Consider the following 22885-nt stretch of genomic DNA (forward strand, 5'->3'; position numbering starts at 1 on the left):
ACCCCTACAACCAGAGGTCCTTGTTGGCAGAGGCTACTCAGTTGCTTGCTGAGGGAAGTTACTGGGCACTGTTAGAACAGTGAATGCCAAAGGATATGGGGTCATGCACCCACAACATCTGCCAACATTTTCTTGAATTTATAAAGCCTGTATAATGGATTCATCTCAACTGAATTATGCTAAGTGAAAGAAGCCACTCTTAAAAGGCAACACATTGTGTGATTACATTTATTTGGCTTTTTGGAAATGTCAAAACCATTTTGACAAAAAATGGACAAAAACCAGATCATTGGTTGGGAAGGGTTGGCGAGGGGCACAGGGATGACTACAGGGGGGCATTAGGGAACTCTTTGGGGCAAAGGAAGTCTTCTCCATCTTGATTCTGGAGGTGGTCATGGGACAATGCATTTGTCAAAAGTCATAGAACTACACACCTAAAAAGGGCAAGTTTTGGTGACTATAACTTATACCTCAGAAACCTAACTACAATGCTTTGAAAAATATGTCTGCTGTATTAGTTGCTGTTTCAATAAAGTTTAATTTTCTTGAGGACTTAATGACTTGCTTCTAAAAATAGAAGAAGGCAGAAGTGATATAAGGTGAGTCAGAGACTGGGTCGTAAAAGGCACTGTGGCTTCTTGCTTGCTTTCTTACTCCTTCTTGGGTGAGCCACTCTGGGGGAAGCTAGATGCCACACCGTGAGTAGCCCTATGGAGAGCCCCACGTAAGGAGCAGCGGAGGACTCCAGTCAACAGCCATGTGAGTGCAACAACTTGAAGTGGATCCTTCAGCCCTAGTCAAACCTTCAGATGACTGCTGCCCAGCTGCCCAGCAATCTCGTGGGAGGCCTGGAGACAGAGCCACCCAGCTAAGCCACTCTCAGGTTCCTGGCCCTAAGAAGCTTTGTGAGGTAAAATTGTTTGGTTTAAGCCTCCATGCTTTGGGTCCACGTGCTATGCAGCAACACATAGAACCAATACCCCGGCTTAAAACTTAATCCCCACTTTAAAATAGAAGTTTGTTTTATATACATTTATGCCTGAGATGGTTGGCATGCTATTCATGGGAGGTGAGTGACAGTTGTTTCCGGGTTGGAAATTTGGGGGCCCGTTGTCTTTTGCCTGTCCTCTTTTATATTTGTGAACTACTTTGTATAATGAACGTGTAGCCTTCCAGTTAAACACAAAAATAATGACCCCAAGCCTGGGTGCCAGTACAGAGTGTGCCATTTACCCAAGCGTCAGAGCAAGGAGGTGTGTGTCTAGAGGAAGCAGGAGCACCACTCCTTCAGACAGTGAGAACTCTCCTGGGCCTCACACTCGGTCGCGCCGCAGCAACAGATAAGCCACTTCTGGAACTCTGCTTCGTTCTTATGCATCAGAAGGAACTGTCCCAAGAGGATGTAGGCCTGCGGAGCCGGGGAGAGGCAGGGAGAAAAATGGGAAAGGTTATAATAAACCTGCTCAGAGGTGCTCTTCTCCCACACCAGGACTCTTGCGAGCATGGAAGGAAGGGGCACAGATCAGGTTTGAGGGCCAAGGACAGCACCTGGGCAATGGGGATTCTGGGACTGGACCTTGGTGAGATGGGAAGCCAAGTGAAATGCAGATCTCCCGGGTTGGGGTTGGGAGGTGGTGTGTCCAGCCTGGGGTAAACCAGAACCTATCTTTCTCAACTTTAATGAGCGCATAAATCATCTGGGACCTTGTTAAAAGGGAGGTTCTGACTCACAAAGTCTGGAGGGGCCTGGAATTCTGCTTTTCGAACATGTCCCTGGCTGGTGCTGGTCCAGGGACAACATTTTGAGTAGCAACAGCCTAGCATACTCCCTTCTGACCTCTGATGTAGCATTTCTTTCTCTCTCTAAATCAATCTCTCTCTATTTAAGATTTTAAGTAATCTCTCCATCCAATGTGGAGCTCAGACTTAACAATCCCAAGATCAAGGGTTGTGTGCTACACAAACTGAGCCAGCCAGATGCCCTCAGTATCTCTTTTTGACACACACACATATGCACACACATGCACGCAAACAAGAAGAGGACTCAGAGATGCTCCCCGCCCCATCGCTTTCTCGGATTGATCTTGCAGAGTTTCTAACTCTCATCACTGTTGACATTGTGGATAATTTTGTGCTGTTGGGGTGGGGGTGGGGACTGTCCTGTGCATCGCAGCGAGGTTTCAGTTTCTGCATCGCTTTAAAGCCACACAAAGTGCCCTGCCCCACCTTGCAAACCGAATGACGTGGATTCAATGTGAGAAACTAAGGAGAGTGTCCTGGAATGCTCAGCCCGTGGGACGGGAATGGAACATAACATGTGATAAACCTCGCCCATCCTTCCCTTCTGAAGAGTCTGAGTGTGTGAAAAAAACGTAAGTAATATTAAGTATACCAGGACTGATAGCTCTTCAGGATTCTCTCGCTTTCTAACTACTACTCTTTAGCTTTTCACTGGTCTCTTGATAATCTTATCACATGATTACTGACAAGGAGCAAGGGCTACATGGGGAAAGGGACACCCAAGACCGCGTGGCCACAGACTGACGCAGCTGCTCACTAAACGGCGAAGCCTGGAGATTTAAGGTCACATAAACGCCCGTCTCTTGTGGCTGGTTTGGGGGCTCTCCAGCCTGGAGGGAATGAGAACCAGTGTCCTCGCCTGCCGTCCTGGGCCTTCTCCAGGAAAACCTGCTGCTGTCTGTTTACTTTCAGTTACATAAAACAAAGTAAACTTAATCTTAACCAAAGGGAACATATTTTTCTTTTAAAAAAAGAAATTAAAAGCTGAATTGCAGTAAAATGTACCCAAGCTGTTGGAGCTTGGTGTTTCTTATTTTTAGTCATGGTCCAGTTGTTGAAAAGATTTAAAATAAAACATCCAGGTTGTCACGGTCGTTTTCAAGTGCTCTTTGAATCGTCTTTCTAGAAAAAGCCGTATTGTTGCTTAGAACAATCTCATTTTACATTATCAGTATCCTTGTGTTTTCAGTGGTGATTTTATGGAGATGTTTTTTAACTCAACATTGGAAAAAAAAATGAACATTTATTGAATGTTAATTGAACCAGGTGCCCCAGTAGGTGTGGGGGTGGGGGTTGCAGACGTGAATAACAGGATCAAGGAACAAGGGGCTCTGTACAGGGAGAAAAAACATCAGTGATGATGATAAGTAATAGTAATAATAATAATCATGATGATAGTAAGTGGCCCTTGAATGCCTTTGATGGGCTCCAGACCCCTGGCATGTTTTAACCCTGTCTCATTCTCCAGATGGGGGTCACTGAGAATCCGAGAGGTTGATATCTGTCTTCCTGAGCCCCATGCTTGCCCATCCTGACCATCTGCATCCAGCCTTGGAGGCCCTGCTGCTGGCATCAGCTGGTTGGGTGATCAGAGCCTCCCCACCCCCATCAGCCTCAGCAGCCAGGAAGCCAGGGAACACATGACATATAGGACCAGAGGCAAATTTTCCAGGAACGCTACAGGAAGAAGGCCCTCTGGAACTAAGTTGCCACCTGACTGTCCCTTGTCCACTCACGCTGCCACCCCCAGTGGTGGGGATGAAAAGTTAGCCTGCTTCAACCCTGTTCCCAAGGGAGGCCATCATCATGGTCCCCATGCCCAAAGCCTGTTGTTTCTCCTCTGGCTCCAGCAAGCCCCTAACCAAGGAGGAGAAAATCTCCCACCTCTCCCTTCTTGGACCAAAGCTCACAAAAATCTGGCTGCGGGGAGGGTGATGCAGAGACGTGGAAATGTTGAGTAGACATGGCTACCCCCACCACCCTGGACAGAGGTCCCCTTGGCCTAATGCTCTGCTGAGGCCATCTTGAACCCCTCAGTAGAGGGGACCAAGGGGCCTTGAATCTTCCTGTAGGGCTAGGTGGCTGGGCCTGGTCCATGCCAGTGAAAATTTTCTGTCTTCGCCGTGACACCTGGGCTTTTCTTTTCTTTTCTTTTGGTCACTGATTTTTTATTGGAATAAAGCTGACATGACACTCATTTGTTTCCAGTGTACAACACAGGGATTTGACACCCTGCAGGTTTCGCAAGGGGTTGTACCTTCCTTCTATCACATGACCTTTGCAAACACATCCATGGTCTTGACCATTGTTGACTCTCTGGCTTCTCCGACACGTCTGCCTGCAGCTGCCAGCTCTCCTGGGCCTAGAGTCAGTGCACTTAGGTGTCCACAAGAATTTGTTGTGGGATCGATGACTCTCTTTTCTTCTAACCGGATGCTGGCTCTTCAGCCTTCACCACTGCTGGTAGCCAGGGATAATCTTGAAAATCCAGTACTTCTCAATCATTTCTGGTTTAAAACTCCTTGTCTCTAGGACAAATATTTGATCTGATGCAGGGCTTGCCTCTTCTTCTTTCTTCTCCATGTCTCCCTGGGCTTTACCTATGCTAAAAAATTATTTTCTAACTAAAATTCAGCTTTAATGATGGAGGACCCTGGATTTCATCTGGCAATCCTAGGTGGGGTAACCCAAAAGTTGTATGACTGTCTCCCTGCAGGGTCCAGACATCAGGCTGTGGCGGGGGGTCTCTGCATGACTACCCCCCTACCCCCAGACATTGTCTGCCCAGATGCAAATATCACCGCTCTCACCGGGAGCGACTTTGAGCAAGTCACGTGGCCACTCTGTGCCTGTTTCCCCATTAGTAAAACAGTATATATACCTTACAGGATTTTCTGAGGACAGAGCCTGACGTACAGCAAACATCATGCACAAATTCTGCTGTTAGGAGAGCCTTAGGGAGCAGGTGGGCCCCCAGAACACATACCCCTCCCCGATCTTCCAACTATTTTTCAGGAGGAAGATTCGGACTTAAGGATAGAACTTTCTAATGTCTTCAAAGAACATTGAACCAAACCAGATTCTCCGGATTGGATGACTTCAGGCTTCTCCTCCCGGTTATGCACCCTCCCCATAGGGCACTGTTCAAAGTCCCTGAATTTACTGAGTGCCTGGAAATTCACTCGTCCCTGGGCAGGGTTTTCACAGGGAAAAGAGGAGCACAAAGATCATAGAACCATCCTGGGCTTCATGGGAGACATGGGAGAGCCCCAAAGGCAAGCGGTGTCTTTCTAGCATAATGAGTGTGGGTTCTCAGGCCGTGTGTGGAAAGAATAATCAACAGGACAGATGTCCCAGCAAGGGGTCCTATTGAATACTCAGTGTTCAGTAGCACAAGCTTGTTAGGTTGGGGTGGGCATGCGGAAGGAAGGCTTTCTTCCTGGAGAAGGTTCATTGCGAATGGAGTCCTGGAGGGGGTGAATGTCCATTTCAAGAGAGGCCTGCAGGCGGGTGGTCCCATCTGTGTTTGTGATTCATGGACTGTTTGGCTTGGGTGTGGAGTGGCTTGCGGGGGCGGAATATAAGACAGAGCTAGAGCCAGGCCATGGAAAGCCTCTTGAACGCCTTGTGCACCAACGTATTTTCCCTTCCAGGTCATTCTGTTGTCTCTTGAGGCCCTTCTGCTCTTAAGTCTAGACCAACACTCTCCAGTAGAAATTGAATATGAGCCAGCCACATATATAATTTTTAATTTTCCAGGAGCCACAGGAAAAGGGGGGGGGCAATGAAGCCGGTGAAATTCGATAATATGCTTTATTTTCTCCCACATTTTAAAAATAACATTTCAACATGTAATCAACAACAACAAAAATTACAACTTTGCCTTGGTAGGGGGTATTTTAAAATCTTAAATCTTTGAAATCACAGTGTGTACTTTATATGTATAATACATCTCTATTCAGACAGGTGCTCCACAGGTACCAATGGCCACTGGCCACCGTAGCAGACAGCAGAGATCTAGATTCTCAGAGATCTAGATCTGCCAAAGCTGACTGCCTGGGAGCAGGGCAGGCACTAAATCCCTCAAAGAGAATGCCGCCACATTTTTGACTGTCAAGGTCCGGAAGAGACTTGGGTGAATCCACAGAAGAAACAATAGTTTTCAAAGTTGTAACAAAGCTGGGGGAGGGGACAACTGGACCTCAGCAGAGGCCCACAAAGACGGAGGATAGATAGCAGGAGACCCAGAAAGCTGTCCCTCCCTAAGGTCTCCTGCGCGCAGAGTATAAAAATCTAGGAGCTCAGGGGATTCTAGGCCAGTGAAACAGCTTACTAAAATGTTACTAAAATGGGGGATATGTGTCATCACACATTTGTCCAAACCCACAGAAACTCTGTGAGTGAACCCTAATATAAGCTATGGACCCTGGCTGATTACGATGTGCCAATGTAAGTTCTTTGATGGTGATAGATGTACTAGTCTGGTGGGGGTGCGGCTCATGAAAAAGGATGTTCATGTCGATGGGAGACAAGGGGGTACATGAGAAATCTCTGCATCTTCAGCTTCATTTTGCTGTGAAGCTAAAACTGCTCTAAAATAAAAGTCTAAAAAAATATAAAAGTACCTGCATTTTTATATGCTAAATCTGAGACCCTTTCCCTGTAGGATCTGCCTGTCCTGGAAGCTCTTCCTGCTGGCCCTATGCACTGACCAGTCCTCACCCCAAGCACTTGTTCACCTTTGTAGAAGCCACATCGGGTCTCCTGGATCCTTTCACAGGTTCAACCAGGCTGAACCACTGAATCCCAGGGTAAGCCCCCTCCCTGCCGTGGTAACCACCAGGACCCAGGTCTTCCTGTGTGGTTTGTGAACACACAATCCACCGCCATTCTTGTCCTCACATGGGGCTTTGATCAAGATACTAACTCTGAGGAGTTGTCTTCTCCTTTGTGAAGTGGAGATAAGGAACCCCTCATCTCATTCGCAGGTGTGTCAGGGGCTCAAAGCAAAGGAGAAAGGTGAAATCCCCTACGTGAGTGCTTGAAATTAGCGACCCTAGGAATGAGTAAGGTCTGAAGGTGGTGTGCTGGTCACCTTGCTCACCAGCAGGTCATGAATGTGAGAGGGGCCTGGCCACGCACAGGCAAACAGTTTCCTCTTCTCTACAGCTCCGACTCTGTGTAGTAAATTCTGGGATGCCTGAAATTTACCCATTATTCATTCATTCCTTTATCCAAAACTCTAGGGATAGAAAACAACTCTAGAAAACAACTCTAGGGATAGAAAACAAATCAGTGGTTGTCAGGGGTTGAGGGTGGAGACTATGAAGGGCACAGAGGGCACAGAGGAACATTCTGAAGTATTGGGATTGCTCTGTGTCTCGATTGTGGTAGTGGGTTCATGACCGCATCCATTTGTCAAACCTTGCAGAACTGTGTACTAAAAAAGGTGAAATTCATGAAATTCACTGCATGTGAATAAAAATGTTTCTAAGAAGCTGAGTCTGGCTGAACAACAGCAAAAAAAAACCAAAAAAACAAAACAAAAACCAACATTAAATCAAAGCAGGAGAAGCCAGAACAATGGGGTACCTCTGAGAGTGGGGGATGGCATTGGTGGGGGAGAGACACAAGGGGATCATCGGGCATTCTGGAGGTATCCAATCACTGAATCTGGGGGTGCCTCCATGAGTTCATATACATATATATATAATATATATATAAATATATACATACTTATACATATACAAATATATACATATACATTAAAAAATACGTGTGTGTGTGTGTAAAATAGACTGAGCCGGACCCTTCATATCAATGTTGGTGCATTACACCACAATAGAAAAGAAAAAGAGACACTCATGTCCTTCAAAAAAGGAATTGTTAATTTAAAATGCCTTCCCTAACCAGCCTTGCTTCCTTCACTACCTGCTTGGGAAGGGTCCCAACTCCTTTATATGAGAGGAAAGAATCCAAGCTACCTCAGCCACGGAGCTCCAGCTTTCTGGCAAAACCACCCAGTAGATATTAAATGGGCCGGTGGATTGGGGTGATATTCAGAATGTTTCGAAACTGGTATTAAGCAGTGGTTCAACCAGACAACTAGAGGCCCCCTGGAAACAGCTGGGCACGGGGCAGGTGCACACCTTCCTGATCATCAGCCGTGCAGGCAGCAGTTCCCAGCCTCGTCGGGCATTTCTGCCCCATCTCCCCGCACCGCAGTATAGACTGACATTAGAAACCGGAGGGAACTTAAAAAAAAAAAAAAGGAACGAAACCGGAGAGGAGCAGTAGGAGGGCTGGGCGAGATCTCTCGACCAAGAGTGAATTCCCATCGCCTGTGTGTGTGCTCACTCGCCTTGGGTTCTCTTCGGGAACTCTTGGGTTCTTCATTCTCTCCTAAAGTTCCAAGCATCTTTAAGAGCACCATTAAAAAAAAACAAATAATTACATAGAAAAGAATGTTCGGATTCCACTGGATACCCCTGAGGCCATTCTTGGGCTGTGAGTGACGTCTTAGAACAATTGACATCCTCTTACTCTGGTGTAGACCCCAGTCTGCGGTTACTCCACCTGCCCTTGCCAAGCTGATGCCCTGGTGGGGCAGGTGAGACCCCATGAGCCTCTTCCTGGAGGTAGGAAGTGTATGCAAATCATCCATCCGGACAGCTCAGCCCCAGACTCGGGCGGCTGGCTCGCTTCTGTTGACCTCTGGGTGTTTGAACACCAAAGGAATCAAGCCCAGCCCAGCTGCTCTGAGCCAAAGCCATTCAATTTGCTCATCATCTACTGGCCCTCAGGGCTGCCCAAGCATGAGGGGTCGGTAGTGTTGAAGCAAGTGGCACTCTGCCAAGTGGCGGCTTTGCTCTGTGACGGCCCCTTGTAGGGACACATAGCTGTGGCCGCCATCTGGCAGGGCTAGGGGAAGGGAGGTCGGAGAGCAAAGTTGGGGCTATAAGAAAAAAATGAATTACCTTGTTGAAACCTTTGGTGACCAAATTGATTGCAAGCTCACGGCTGATCCCATCCACCCAGGCAACATCCTTTTCTCCAATGGGTTCAGAGAGGAAGGCTCTCAGCCTGGGAGACATGTGATCCATCTTCTGTAACAACAGTGGGAGAACAGGGTTAAGAGGTGGCTGGCTGCTCACAGTGAGAGGGGACGCTGGGGGATTGCCCTGCGGAGGGATGGGGGCAACAGATGGAAGGCTTCCTTCCACCACCCAATATGTATTGGGGACTTAGGAATGTCAGCAGCAGTGCCTTGCCCTAAAGTCCTCAACACATCCATTCCTGCCTGGATGGGCTGAGAAATGTACAATGATGGCCCCGGATGAGTCCAATTAATTCCACCAAAGAGGTGCATTTAATGCTAAGAACTGAGATGGGTGTATCTCTGCTGCTCTTCCCATCCTCCATGCTTAAAGAAACATTGCTTCTTGAGAGCAGAATTGTGGTTGGAGAAATGACGATATGTTGGTCAAAAGGTACAAAGGTTTAGTTACACAGAATGAATACATTCCACGTATTCATGGAATGAATACATTCCACGTATTCATTCATTCCATGAGCATCTAATATACAGCTCCATAATAATAGTTAATAATGTATCACATACTTCAAAATTTCTAAGAGGGCAGATTTTAAATTACATCTCCCCAGATTCACATACGAAAAAGAATACCTATGTAGAACTGATGGATAAGTTGTTGAGCTTGATCATGGTGATCTTTTCGGTGTATGTCTGTATGTCAATCAAATTGTACACCTTAATATAAACAATTTCTCTAAGTCTAAGATATCTCAATAAAGTTGTCTTAAAGAAAAAAAAACAGAAATAATTGCTCCTCTTCGCTAATTAACCCACCTCTCTTTACTATTTTTCATACTTTTTAAAAAGATTTTATTTATTTATTCATGAGAGATAGAGAGAGAGGCAGAGGGAGAAGCAGGCTCCCCACTGTGCAGGGATCCTGACGTGGAACTCGATCCCAAGACTCTAGGATCATGACCTGAGTGAAGACAGAGGCTTAATCATCTGAGCGACCCAGGCACCCTCTTTTTCATATTTTTATTTTAGCGTTTATCACACTCTGTAATGGTTGTTTAGTGACACATAACAGAAAATGCTTCAACTGGATCAAACATCAAAGAAGACCTTATATATCTCCAAAGCCCAAGGGTAAGGATGGGTATGGTACAATCTGGGCCACAACTCCACTATCTCTGATTCTTTCAACTTTTCCTCCTTGTGTTGGCTTCGGTCACAATTGGTTCCCCTCATGGTAGCAAAATGGTTGCTTTGAGACTTATATTCCCCAACACCCTACCCTAGAAGAAGAAGGAAAGAGAGAGAAAGTTGTCTCCAAGGCACTCCAAGCAGAGCCCCATCCAGTCCTGAAGGTCTGCATAGGGTCACCAGTGTGAGTTTAGTGTTGGCAGTACACTCTGGTCCTGGATCTGGGAGGGGAGTTAGCTTTCTTTAAACCATACAAGCTGTGAGATCAAGCGTAGTTACCGAACAAAATCGGGATTATTATCTGGAGGAGGGGAGATGAGTGTTAAACAGTGACCATAACATCCTCCTATCGTCTACCCTTTTGGTAATCCAACATCTGTACACCCTCCTTCTGCTACATAATCATCAGAAATACCCACACTCGGCTAATGTAGACTCACCTCCTCCCCCAGTGGGTGAAGCCCTATGACTCATCCCTTACTGGGATTTCATATTTTCTGGAAGATGCATCATACTCTCCATCATGTCTGGAAATAGCAACTCATAGGATGGTAAACTATGAACTAAATTCTGAATTTCACCACTATCAATATAGTAATAGGGTGGGGGGGGGGGACCCCGTCCATCTGCAATAAGAATTTCCAGAAGGGGAATTCTCCATTTGGAGAAGAGGTCCATGGGAAACCCATTTGGGTGTCATTGGCCAATGGTACATGCAATGCAGTCTTGAGAAAATATTGGGGATTCCTTACCATGGTAGTAAAGCAAGTCCCTCGGTCAGCCAAGATTTTGGTCCCCAGTTCTGTGTTTGTGTGTAGCTGCCCTGTCCATTGCCTAGCCAACATCTTAGTGGGCATGTGCCTTTCAAGGAGAGTCATTGCTTTAACGACACATTTTCTGGTGGATACAAGTTCAAGGGTTGCCCTGTGGGATGGGTAATTTCAGACATTGCTTGGTTCCTTTCTTTGGCAAGTCAGCATTCTTAAGAATCTACTGGATCTTCCATTCAAGTCTGTGAGCTGGTAGTTCAAGCTGGATTTGGTCTCCGGTCAGAATCCTTAAGCAACAGGGCTCTGTGCCTTGCCCACTGCCCTGCTCCACAGATTAGTGGCATCTTCTTTCACCTCTGATGTGAAGGTACCCCACATTGTCTTCCTGCCCCCCCAGCCGTATCCACAGTGAGTGAGCTGTCCCCTTCACCAGGCGTGAGGTACCTAAGACAAGATGCTCCGTAGAGACCTGCGACCTGGGGACACTGTTTTTCCAGGGCCCTGATCTTTTGCTGAGCCACCTGAATCACTGCCTGTGTTCTAACTTTAGCCAGTGACAGCAGCTTTTTTGACCCAGCGGGGCTTGCTCATCAAAGTCTAGTCACTTCGGACCGCAGGCCACAGGCAGAAAGGCCCTCTCTCAGCAAGCTGTGTTTTTATTCCTCCCTGCTTTCAAATGGGCTACACGCCTCCTAAATTTGAGTCTCCCAGGGCCTTTTTTTTTTTTTAAATATTTTATTTATTTATTTATTTATTTTATTTGAGAGAGAGCATAAGTGGGGTGTGGAGGGGCAGAGGGAGAGGGAGAAGAAAGCAGAAAGCTCCCTGCTGAGCAGGGAGCCTCACGCGGAACTCGATCCCAGGATTCTGGGATCATGACCTGAGCTGAAGGATGACGCTTAGCCCACTGAGCCACCCAGATGCCCTGAGTCTCCTAGGACCTTAACCAAGACTGCTGGAGGCACCCAACATCCTGAGTATTTCCCACCAAATCTCTCCAAATGTCCTATCTCTCTATGCATAGGGTCTGTATCCCAGGGTAAAATGGGAGAGAAGCAGCTACTTTGCTAGCCCGGGATCAGCATCTTCCTAGTAAGGACATTTTGCTGCTCTCCATGTGAATACCTCTCCTCAGCCGAACCATATTTGAGGTTTGCTAATTGTAGCATCCCCTTCTTGGTAGCAAACTCTGGGTCAGGTGGGACAGTTTGTAATTCAAGGAAGAGAAAAGTCCAGTTCAAACTGGCTTACGCAATAAAGAGGTCTTACTAACATCCACCACCAAGAAGTCCAGAGGTGGCTCACATGCTTGATCAAGGCTCCAGCTTGAGTTCCCTGCAACTCTCTTGGCTCATTCTTCCTTTCTATACAGGCTCAATCCTCAGCTTGACTCCTTCGTGGTAATAACCGGGCTGTAGCTGGACCCAGCATCACTTTTGCAAGGCACGACCCCCCTCCCTCAAAGGAAAACTATTTTTCCCTAGAAGCTGTCAATGAATGCCATCTCCAGCACAGATCTTCATATGCCAAGCCCCAATATGTGTTCTAGCTCTGGATCAGAAGGTGAGTCAGTGACCTACAGAACATGTCGGCTGCAGGGGTGGCAATGCAGCACAAAGTTGGGGTAGTTGTCCTAGTATGGGGGTAGTTACCCCAAACCACGATACAGGACAAGGCCAGGAGAGCAACCCAACGTCCTCCACATATGCCCCAGTAGGTCATGAGGACCACAGCCTCATCGTAACAACACCTTTTACTCCCCAGCCCTGCCCCAGCCTGGCACAGAGCAAGCACTCCCAAGACTTATGTGACTGATCCATCCATTACTTTCAAAGGCCTCCAGTGCTGGTCCCCTCACTGCTCCCACACTCCCAAATCTCCACACCTAAAGTCTGGCTCCCCTCATAAGCCTTCCTGCCCCCGGGGACATTATGTGACACTTAGAGACACAAACTCTCCAAGAAGTGATCAATCTGAAGGTACTGATGGTAGGAGCCAGGGGACATCTGAGGAAAGAGACCTTGATGTGTCAGCCGGTTTGAGGAAAGGGAGCGTAAGGCATGATCGGTTGTCCAGGGACCCCAGTACAGCAGGTCTCAAATACACAGATGTGTGAGCTGTGAAGATACTGTTATGGGAGAGGGGCATCCATCTCTCCAGCAGCTAAATATGAAGATCTCTCTTAATCTGTGAAAATATGCTAATGGGTGAGCTCTGTAGCCCCCATCACCTCCTGGGACGAGGAGTCAGGATTGGGGGTCCAGTTCAGGGCTAGGCTAGAGGAGATCAGCGCTTCTGAGCAGGAGGAAGAGCCCCAGAGAGTCCTGGGTTCACCGGCTTTGCCAGGGGAAAATTCCATTTGCTATCCGCATTGGCCATCTGTTAAGTTAAACATTTCTGCCCATTAAAAGAATAAATGGAAACTCCAACATTGCTATCAATGCTGCAGCAGCATCAAAGACAGGTAACGATTAGCAACACCTTGTGTGTATTTGCTTTTCTCGCACACCTGATCTCGCTCTGATCCTTGGAACACTCTGGAGCATAGATAGCAGCAATTTTTACCCTCCTGAGGATACCCTGAATAGAGGCCTTCACATTCATTAGGATGCCTTTTTCTGTGGCAGTGGTTCTCAGCTGGGGGCAAATTGTACCTCCCCCCTCCAAACTCCAAACATTTGGCAATCTGTCTGGAGACACTTAAGGTTGTCAAAACTGAGGGAGGGGGGAGTGCTATTGGCATTGAAGGGATAGAGGTCAGGACTGTTGCCTAACATCCTATAATGCACACAACAGCCCTCCTACAACAAAGAATTACCCTGCCCCAAATGTCGATATGTTCAAGGTTGAGAAACCCCTCAGCTAAAAAGAAAAGAAAACCTGACTCAGATGGTTTAAAAAAAAAAATACTTTTCTAATCTCACATAATCAGAAATCCACTGGTGAGGTAGACCCCAGGGTCTTGTCAGTCAGCGTCTGTGTGTGTCTGTCAGCATGTCAAGGACCAGGCTTGCTGCATCCAAGGTCCCAAGATGTAAACAGAATTTGCTCGGGTCCCATCCAGACCTGAAAACTTCCAAAGGGAGGACAGGCTATTTCTTCTCGGGTGTCCCTAGAACCTCTCCAGTAGAACTTGCCTTTGTTGCATTGGCCAAAACCAGCCCACACGCCCACGCAGAAACCAGTCACTGGCCAGGGGACTGGTCTGTGTGGGGATGCGCATGAGGTCAGCCCACTGGACATATGGCCGCTCAGAGAACGCCGGGTTCTGGAGGAAGTCAGGAGACGAGGTGGATGCTGGGTAGCTAATGACCAAGTCCGCCATGTCTTTCATCCTGGTCAAATGTTCATTCCATCACAAGCACTTTTCAAAGTTTAATGTGCACACGGACCACCTGGGTGGGGGGAGGGTCTTGTTTAAAAATGTGGGTTCTGATGTAGATGAACTGGATGGGCCCAAGCTGCTGCATTCCTAACCAGCTCCTAAGAAGATGCCCCCGCTGGGGCCCAGAGATCACACTTGGAGTAGCAAGGCATTACATGATGCCACTTTTTCTTTTTATAGTTTATAAAATTAAAATGGAGGCAAAATATACACATCCTAAAATTTACTGTCTTAACCATTCTTAAGTGTCCAATTAGGTAGTGTTAAGTATATTCACATTGTTGTGCAACTAACCTGCAGAACTCTTTTCATCTTGCAAAACTGAAACTCTGAAGTCATTAAATAGCAACTCTCCACTCTCCTCTCCCGCTAGCCCCTGGCAACCACTGCTCTATTTTCTGTCTCTATGAATTTGACTACTGCAGATTCCTCATTTAAGTAGAATTGTAAGTGTTTGTCTTTTTGTGACTGGCTTCCTTCACTTGGCCTAATGTCTTCAACCTTCAACCATGTTGTATCATGGGTCAGAATCCTCTTCCTTTTTAAGAATGAATAATATTCCACTGCATGTATATGTCACATCTCCTTCATTCATTCATCCATTAGTGGACACTTGGCTTGCTTCTACTTTTTGGTTATTGTGAGTAAGGCTATTATAAACATGGGTGTGCAAATATCTCAAGATCCTGCTTTCAATTCTTTTGGATTGAGTGGAATCCCTGGATTATATGGTAATCCCATGTTTAATCTTTGGAGGAACCACCGTACAGTTTCCACAGTGACCTTCACTGTATATTCTTAAACTTTACCACACTGGGAGACACAAATAACCAAAACTTGGGTCCCTCCTCTAGCATTTGACTTAATTAGCACGGGGTGTGGCCCAGACATCAGAATTTTCAAAAACTCCCCAGGTAATTCCAATATGCTGCCAAATTGGAGACTGACTGTTTCCTTGTTATTTGCTTCTCATAAAATTATGAGCAGGTTTTCTAGGATGATGGGATTCTGACTAAGTGGGACATTATAGTGGGTTGTCTAATGTCCATGTTGCCAGATGGCTTATGCTCACCAACTAGCAGGCAGTGTCTGTCCCCCCCTTCCCCAGGCACATCATAGCCTCATTAGCCATCAATAGGAAGACTTAACTATGACCCCCTGATGGCTTTGAAGTCAGACAACTTCAGAGTGGACAGGCCTCCATAATGGCTTACTCCTTTTTTTTTTTAAATTTTAAAAAAAGGGATCTTTACTTCAAAGAAAATTTTACCTAGAATCCCTTTATATAAAATAGATCAAAGCAGAATGACTCTGTTGACTTGCCAATGAGGGGAGGGCACCAGAGCCTTTCCCTGGGGTATATACAGAGCCATCCCCATGGTCCCCTTGTGACTCCGCTTCAAACCCCTGTCTGATCCAGCCTATACCTTTCATTTCACCCATAAGAAAACCAAGGCCCCAGAATTTGTGACCTGCTCAAGATTCTGCACCTAGCAAAACAGGGTTGACTCTGTTTCCCAGGGGAGCACTCTTTCTAAGACATAGGACATTTCCAGGGTGGGCTATGTTATGGTCAGATCAAGCACTCAGCCATCACATGGTGAAATTATCACAAATGCCTTGAGATAGTCCTGCCCCATAAAAGAGTCTTGTGTTCCAGGGTGTTCTCTTAATTACATTGTTTTGAACCACAAAGTACTGTTTGGGGAGGATGCATTGGCCGGAAATGTCTTCATCCGAGTCTGATTTTAGAGGCTAAGAGAAGTCACTCACCTGTTTAAATAAGGAATAGAGGGTCAATGGAATTTCATCATGATTCCCAAAGGAATGACCTTCCAGTTGCAAATGTTTGACATCCTTTAAAGATCATTTAAAAATCTATAGAATAAGTCTCTGTGAAGAGGCAATCCCAAACACACCCTATCAGATAAATGCAGTGGGGTGGGGGCCACTGTTCTAATGCCTTGTGAATGGATATTTGAGGCTCAGGATCAGATTTCCAGTGGGGGCACTGTACGCGAATTCCAAAAGTGACATCTCTCAACAACCGTTAGCTGAAAGTAAAGTCATTATTCTTGGAGTCCAAGTAAGATGACTCAAGGGCTGACCCCAATTATGGAGACACTGATGTGGATCATACATGAACCTAGCTAGACTATTATCGTTTCCTTGAAATCTACATAGAAAAGTGTAATATTTCTAAATATGTTACTTTGCCTAAGACGTGATTTTAAATGTGTATCATGAAATTATGAAATGAAGTTATAAGCAAACTATTTTATCTCCAGCCCTGAGTTTATACATTCACATGGTAAAAAAAAAAGCATTTTTGGAGGGGTCTTCTAATTGAGCAAATGAGAGTTTTCTCTTATTTTCTTGTTTGCTTTATATTTGGACATATGTGGTACTGCCAACCCCAAGGAACTGAGATGTTGATGCTGCTTCAGCTTCATGTTTTGCTCTCCCCTTTTATTAAAAGGGCACAGAACAGAAACCTGCATGTGTGGTTACATTGTTGAGAGGACTACTACCCACATTTTGTTCTAGAAAATGACCCCCATGGCAATTCTTTTTTTAATGTGAAGAAAAAAGTATACCTTTCAAAATTGGTGTATTTCTATCTTTATGAGAAAAAGAATTTGTAAACATATTTCTCTTTTTACTCGATCTACTGGAAAGCTTTGAGCTAAACCTATCGTCCACATTTAGAAATTAGCATAGAAAAACCTCTCTCCCTTCCTATTTATCATATTTGCTTCTTCTGCTCGATGCCCTCATTTTCTTTCTACTTTTACTTTAAAACTTGAATTTATGTGCTCAGAGTACTCACACACTATTTAAATTATGCTGCTTTATTATGTGCTCAAAGCCTCAAAGATATGGAGAATGAAAATAGTTCCTAAATTAAGCAGATTTATGGAAAAATTCAGGGTCCATCCCAACGGTCTCAGAACCTACAGCCCTGTAGCAACAAGTAAAGGCAAGAGAATAAGGGTGAGCATAATCTCAGGATTATCCTTAGAGAGACCCTTGCTTCCAATGTGCAGATGGCAGGACAACGGAGTTGGACCAGGAGGGGAGGAGGACAGTATGCATTTTCTTACCCCTCGGGATCCAAGGGAATGTTGTCTGTCAAATACCACTCCTGGCTCTGTACACCCCTGCCCCACTCCTCAGAACTATCTCTTCTCCCTTCAAATGAACTCTCCCTCTCAGTTACTCCTAGATAAAGAATAAAAAGAAAGGTAATGATGTTCCTATGACACTGAAGTCCAACTCTGAGGAGCTCTCTCCCCTGTAAACTATTAAAGGTCTGAGGAGACACTGTAAGGTTGCCTCCCTTTTTGGACAGAAGTTCATGGCCTCAAGGTATCGGGCTCCGCTTTGTACAGAACTCAGGAATTACTTTCCAGGGCCTATCATGCTCACCACAGTATCCTGTGGCTGGCCTGTGCCCACACTCCACCTTCTCAGGCCACATCCTGGCACACCTATGAATGGCTTTCTCTGTGAGGATTGCTCAGCTGGCGTGCTCTACACCTGCTGGTGGCCATCTTTGCCAGCACATACCGAGAGTCTGCCTGAGAAGGAAGCAACATAGAGAAGAGCAGATCTGAGGGCAATGCAGATGGGCAGAAGAAATGCCCAAGCTAGGGAGTCAGAGATAAGTGGACGCAAATATCTGTCCTTCACTTACTAGCTGGGAGACTTGAGAGGATTTCTGAAGCAAACACTCAGTTTCCTCGTCCATATGGTGGACATAATGAATGTCACCCATCCACAGGGTTATTGTACAGATCAGATGAGTTAACTGAATGTCAAATGCGCAGTGCCCTGTCTGGAAGAGAGTAAGCACCATTGCAAGTGAGCCAGTTCATTGGGGGTTGTATTGCATCATGATTTCCCAAGCCTACTGTTATCCAAATCTCTATGGTTATATGGTCATGTTGATTCCTGTTGCTTCTAAGCACTATCTTCTTCTTCTCCTTCTCCTTTTTCCCATTCCTCTTCCCCTTCCCCTTCCTCTTCTTCTTCTTCCTCTTCTTTCTTCTTCTGCTTCTTCTTTTTCTTCTTATTCTTCTATTTCAAATTTTTATTTTATTTTATTTCAAGTTTTTTTTTCAAGTTTTTAATTTAAATTCCAGTTAGTTAACATAGAGTGTAATACTAGTTTCAGGTGTAGGATTTAGTGATCTATCATTTACATACAACACTGAGTGCTCATAATAACAAGTGCCCTCCTTAATGCCCATCATCTGTCTAGCTTATCCCCCTGCCCACCTCCTTGCCAGCAACCCTCGGTTTGTTCTCTGTAGGTATGAGTCTGTTTTACAGTTTGCCTCTCTTTCTCCCCTCTTTGTTCATCTGTTTTATTTCTTAAATTCCATATTTGAGTGAAGCCATATGATGTTTGTCTTTCTCTGACTAACTTATTTAGCATTATACTCTCTAGATCTTCACTTAGCATTGCTTGGTTTGTTACTTGGTTTCTTTCTTTCTTTAGTTCATTTGTTTTGTTCCTTACATTCCACATGATCATATGGTATTTGTTTTTCTCTGACTGACTTATTTTGGTTAGCATTATTCTCTCTATCTCCATCCACATTGCTGCAAATGGCAAGATTTTATTCTTTTTTATGGCTGAGTAATATTCCACGTGTGTGTGTGTGTGTGTGTGTGTGTGTGTGTGTGTGTGTACACACACACACACATACACACCACACTTTCTTTATCCATTCATCAGTCAATTGGCATTTGGGCTCTTTCCATAGTTTGGCTTTCAGTGTCCAGAAGACAGTGAGACATCAGGGTCCATGTATCCCTCTGAATCACTATTTTTGTATCCTTTGGGTAAATACCTAGAACTGCAATTGCCGGGTCTTAGGATAGCTCTATTTTTAACTTTTTGAGGAACCTCCAAATTGTTCTCCAGAGTGGCTTCACCAGTTTGCATTCCCACCAAGAGTGTAAGTGTTCCCCTTTCTCCACATTCTTGCCAGTATCTGTTGTTTTCTGTGTTGTTAATTTTAGCCATTCTTACAGGTGTGAGGTGGTATCTCATGTGGTTTTGATTTGTATTTCCCTAATGATGAGTGAGCTCTGTCTTCTAAAACATGAGCCTGTCTGTGCTTCGCATACCACAGAAAGACCCTTTGGCATCCACTCTCGTAAGAGTCGCCTATTGTATACCCCTGCTCAGCACTGGCTCTCTACTTCTGGGACCAGCACCTCTTCTTCCCTTTAAGGACTCACTCTTCCCCAAACCTTAATCTCTATCTTCCTACCTCCCCTCCCCACCCCACCCTGCTCCAGGCCTGGCCAATGAAACTAGCATATCATTTTGGCCATAGGGATTGGTTCAGATATGGGTGTGGTGTGTTCCCTAGCCCAGGCCAAGTTCAGCTGGCAGGATGTGAGTGCAGAACTGTTGGTCACCATCTCTGTCATCACCTGTCCCTGAGAACCTGCCTGGGAAGGAAGCAATAGGTAGGAAAGCAGATCTGTGAGAAGGAAAGAGACATTCCCAGGACTCACTTGCAGGCCTCGATCTAGCCGTGCCTGAAGGTCCTTACCCCTGAACTTTTCAATTGTATCAGGCAATATTTCCCACTTTTGTTTAATTCAGCTTGGGATTGTGCAATCTGTAACAAAGACTCCTAACTAATCCCCCTCCATATTTGTTCACTCATTCACTCACTCATTCATCAAATGTTTGTGGTATGCCTTCTATGCACCAAGCACAATGCAAAGCACAAAAGCATCTTCATTCCACCCAGAAGCCTGTGGCAGGATTAATCCCATGGGCAGGTGTCAGGGATGGAAAAAACCATTTTTCAATGACCACTAATGTTGATGATTCACAAATAAAAGGAATATTTCCCTTCCTTGCCCTGAACTCCAATTCTACAATAACAAACAAGATTCCTCTCCTCCTTGGTGGCTGTCTTACACATGATCCTTTAATTGGAAATCTTTCTCCTGATGCATGTGATGAATACCCAAATAAATACAATGATTTCTCAGAACCTTACTGAACATTGTCTCTTACAAGCCCTTGAGTGAAGTCAGTGAACCTAGAAGACAAAGTCTTCTGTAGGTTCCTGTCAGAGAAAATCTCAGTGATGCGGGGGACATTCCCATAGGCAAGAGGTCACATCTTTGGGGAACCATAAAGGAGAGGAAGGATTGTCTTCATGGATTCCAGACTCCAAAGGTCAGGGTGGGTCTACTAGAGCCCTCCGGGGTGTGCCAGATTGGGGGTAGGGGACCTGAGTCTGCTCTGCCTATGACCAGCAGCAGTATGATGTTGGGCAAGTCACTTCCATTCCATGGGTATAAAATCAGAATGTTGAATTAGCTGGACCTTGTTGTTCTAGTTCCTCCCAACATCATGTGTCTTTGTTAATTTACAACCTTTAGATGATACGAAATTCATACAGGGTCAGAGTCCCTATCCTGCCCTTTTCAGATCCCCAAATCTCTGAAAACCAGAAGATTTTTTTTTAACTTATTTGGCAGCAAAACCTGGCCTAGACCAATACAAAGCTATTTATAGTCTTTATTATCCCACTTAGTGTGAATATTTATACATTTCACCACAGGAATATTAATGAGCTTGTTTACAGTGTACCAAGCCAGACTCCACCAGGAATGTTCTATAATATGCACAATAGGCACCATATTGCTTTTCTGAAATTCAAAAAAAAAAAATCAGAATTTTCCAAAAGTTCTAGCCCCAGCACGTTCTAAGTACTGCGCCTGCAGCCAACACATCCCACAACAACATCCTGTAGAAGACACTTATCTCCCCAGCTTGCTCACACTCTACCTTTCTTGTCCACATCACTAAGCCTCTGTCGCTGTCCCTAACCCTCTCTCCCTGAATAGAATTGTCCCCTTTCTCCCATCTGTGCTGGATATCCTCCGTCTTCATAGTGGTTCTAACTGGGACTCTTGAGGTGTGCATCTTTTCTTCATGAAAACATTCCCTTTCCTCTGGGACCCCATTCTCTGCAAAGGACCAGGCCCTGAGCTAATGAAATAAATAATCTAAGGAATGGATGAGGGTTTTAGTTCCCCTCCCTGGACAAGACATCTGCATTTCTAACAGATTTTTTTTCACTCATTTTTATTTTTCATTGTGATAAAATACTCATCACTCTCAATTAACCATCTCAATTACTTCTAAAGTGTATATTTCATAATGTTAGGTATATTCGTGCGGTTGTGCAAACAATCTTCAGAACTTTTCCATACCTATTAAACACTAACCTCCCATTCCCCAATCCCAGCCCCTGGCAACCACCATTCTACTTTCTGTCTCTATGCATTTGATGACTCTAGGTAGCTCGAATTAGTGGACTCAGACAGCATTTGTCTGTTTGTGACTGGCTTAGCTCACTTAACATAGTGTCCTCAAGGTTCATCCACTTTGTATCATGTGTCGGAATTTTCCTTTTATGGCTGAAAAATATTCTACTGTGGGTATATACCAAATTTTATCATCATTCATTCATTGATGGACATTTGGGTTGCTTCCGCCTTTTGGCTATAGTGGGTAATTCTTCTATGAATATGGGTACACTATCATGTATATTTTTTAAACTTCTCGATTCACATTCCCTCATGGGTAGAGCTGTTTGATTCTGCCTGTCTTTGCTGTTATAGCCCTATCGAGAGGGGGAAAGTAATATCGTCTTGGGAAAGAGGAGGATTTTCCTCAGAGAAAGGAAAAATAAAGGGAGAGTCTATTTCATCTGCCCCACAGATTCTAGAAGAGGAAGGAGGAAGCAACTTGCTCCATTATCCACAAAAGAGAAGAAAATGTCTGTGAAGTAGGTCACAGAGACAGAGCACTTGATCTTCCCCCTCTGGGACAAAAAAATCCCCAAATGAGCAGACATGCTAGATTCCAGAGGGTAATGTCCAGAATACTGGCTGGCTTAGGAAAATGCTGCCTGAGACCCACTAGCTAGAAGGAAGAGCCTGAGCATGGGCCAGAAGACGCTGGGAGGGCTGATGGGTGAGCTGAAGCCCACAAGTCAGAATGAAGAGACCCCATGAGTGGGGACCTTCCAACCAGGGCAAAGGCCCAAGCCACAGACTCCAGAAGAGGCTGCCAAGATGTCCCTAAAAGTAAGGCTAATCACCTGTGTGGACCAGAGCAGCTTCATGCCACAGGATCCAGCTATTGTCCTGCAGATTCCATGCCCTCAATGTCAGAAGGACTCACTGCCAGAAGGACCCACCTACACCTCTCCCCTCCCCACCTCTACTGCCACAAAGATCCTTGGGAAAGCAGTAAGGGGCAGAAAGGTCCCTAAGGAGACACACTTTACAACAGAGACTCTTTAAAATTTGCAACTGAGAAAACAGATGAGTAGATCCCTACACCCCCAGCTGCTTGTGCGGCTGCTGATGGTGACGGGGGAGGCTCCCCCCAGAACGGTATCTCAGTAGTGGAAGCAATGGAAGCCTGCCTGAGGGAGGCCAGAGACCTCCAGCCTCAAAGTAGGAAACCCTGAAGCCCCACCCCTTTGTCTCAAGGTGGGACCAACTCCCTGACACCAGTCGTGTTCCAGAATGTTCATGGGGTCAGGCAGAAGCTGGTTCCAGCCGGCACCACAGCCTTACTCAGTCCCTGCTCTCCTGTTTCCCTGTCGCTAGGGTTTGCTCCCCCAGAATAGG

At 45.5% G+C, this 22885-nt stretch overlaps 1 protein-coding gene across 1 annotated transcript in view; it reads right to left on the reverse strand.

Moving 5' to 3' along the window:
- Window positions 1-1044: 1044 nt before the first annotated feature.
- Window positions 1045-22885, reverse strand: part of BANF2 (BANF family member 2) — a 33966-nt gene continuing 12125 nt past the window's right edge. Inside the window, exons 2-3 of the mRNA XM_047746492.1 lie at window positions 8778-8906; window positions 1045-1408 (exon numbers count right to left, since the gene is read on the reverse strand). Coding sequence (XP_047602448.1) covers window positions 1262-1408; window positions 8778-8903 — 273 coding nt within the window. The 5' untranslated portion in view covers window positions 8904-8906 and the 3' untranslated portion in view covers window positions 1045-1261. The remainder of the gene's footprint in view (window positions 1409-8777; window positions 8907-22885) is intronic.

Source organism: Lutra lutra, chromosome 9 (assembly GCF_902655055.1).
Source record: "Lutra lutra chromosome 9, mLutLut1.2, whole genome shotgun sequence".
Classification (NCBI taxonomy): Eukaryota; Metazoa; Chordata; class Mammalia; order Carnivora; family Mustelidae; genus Lutra; species Lutra lutra.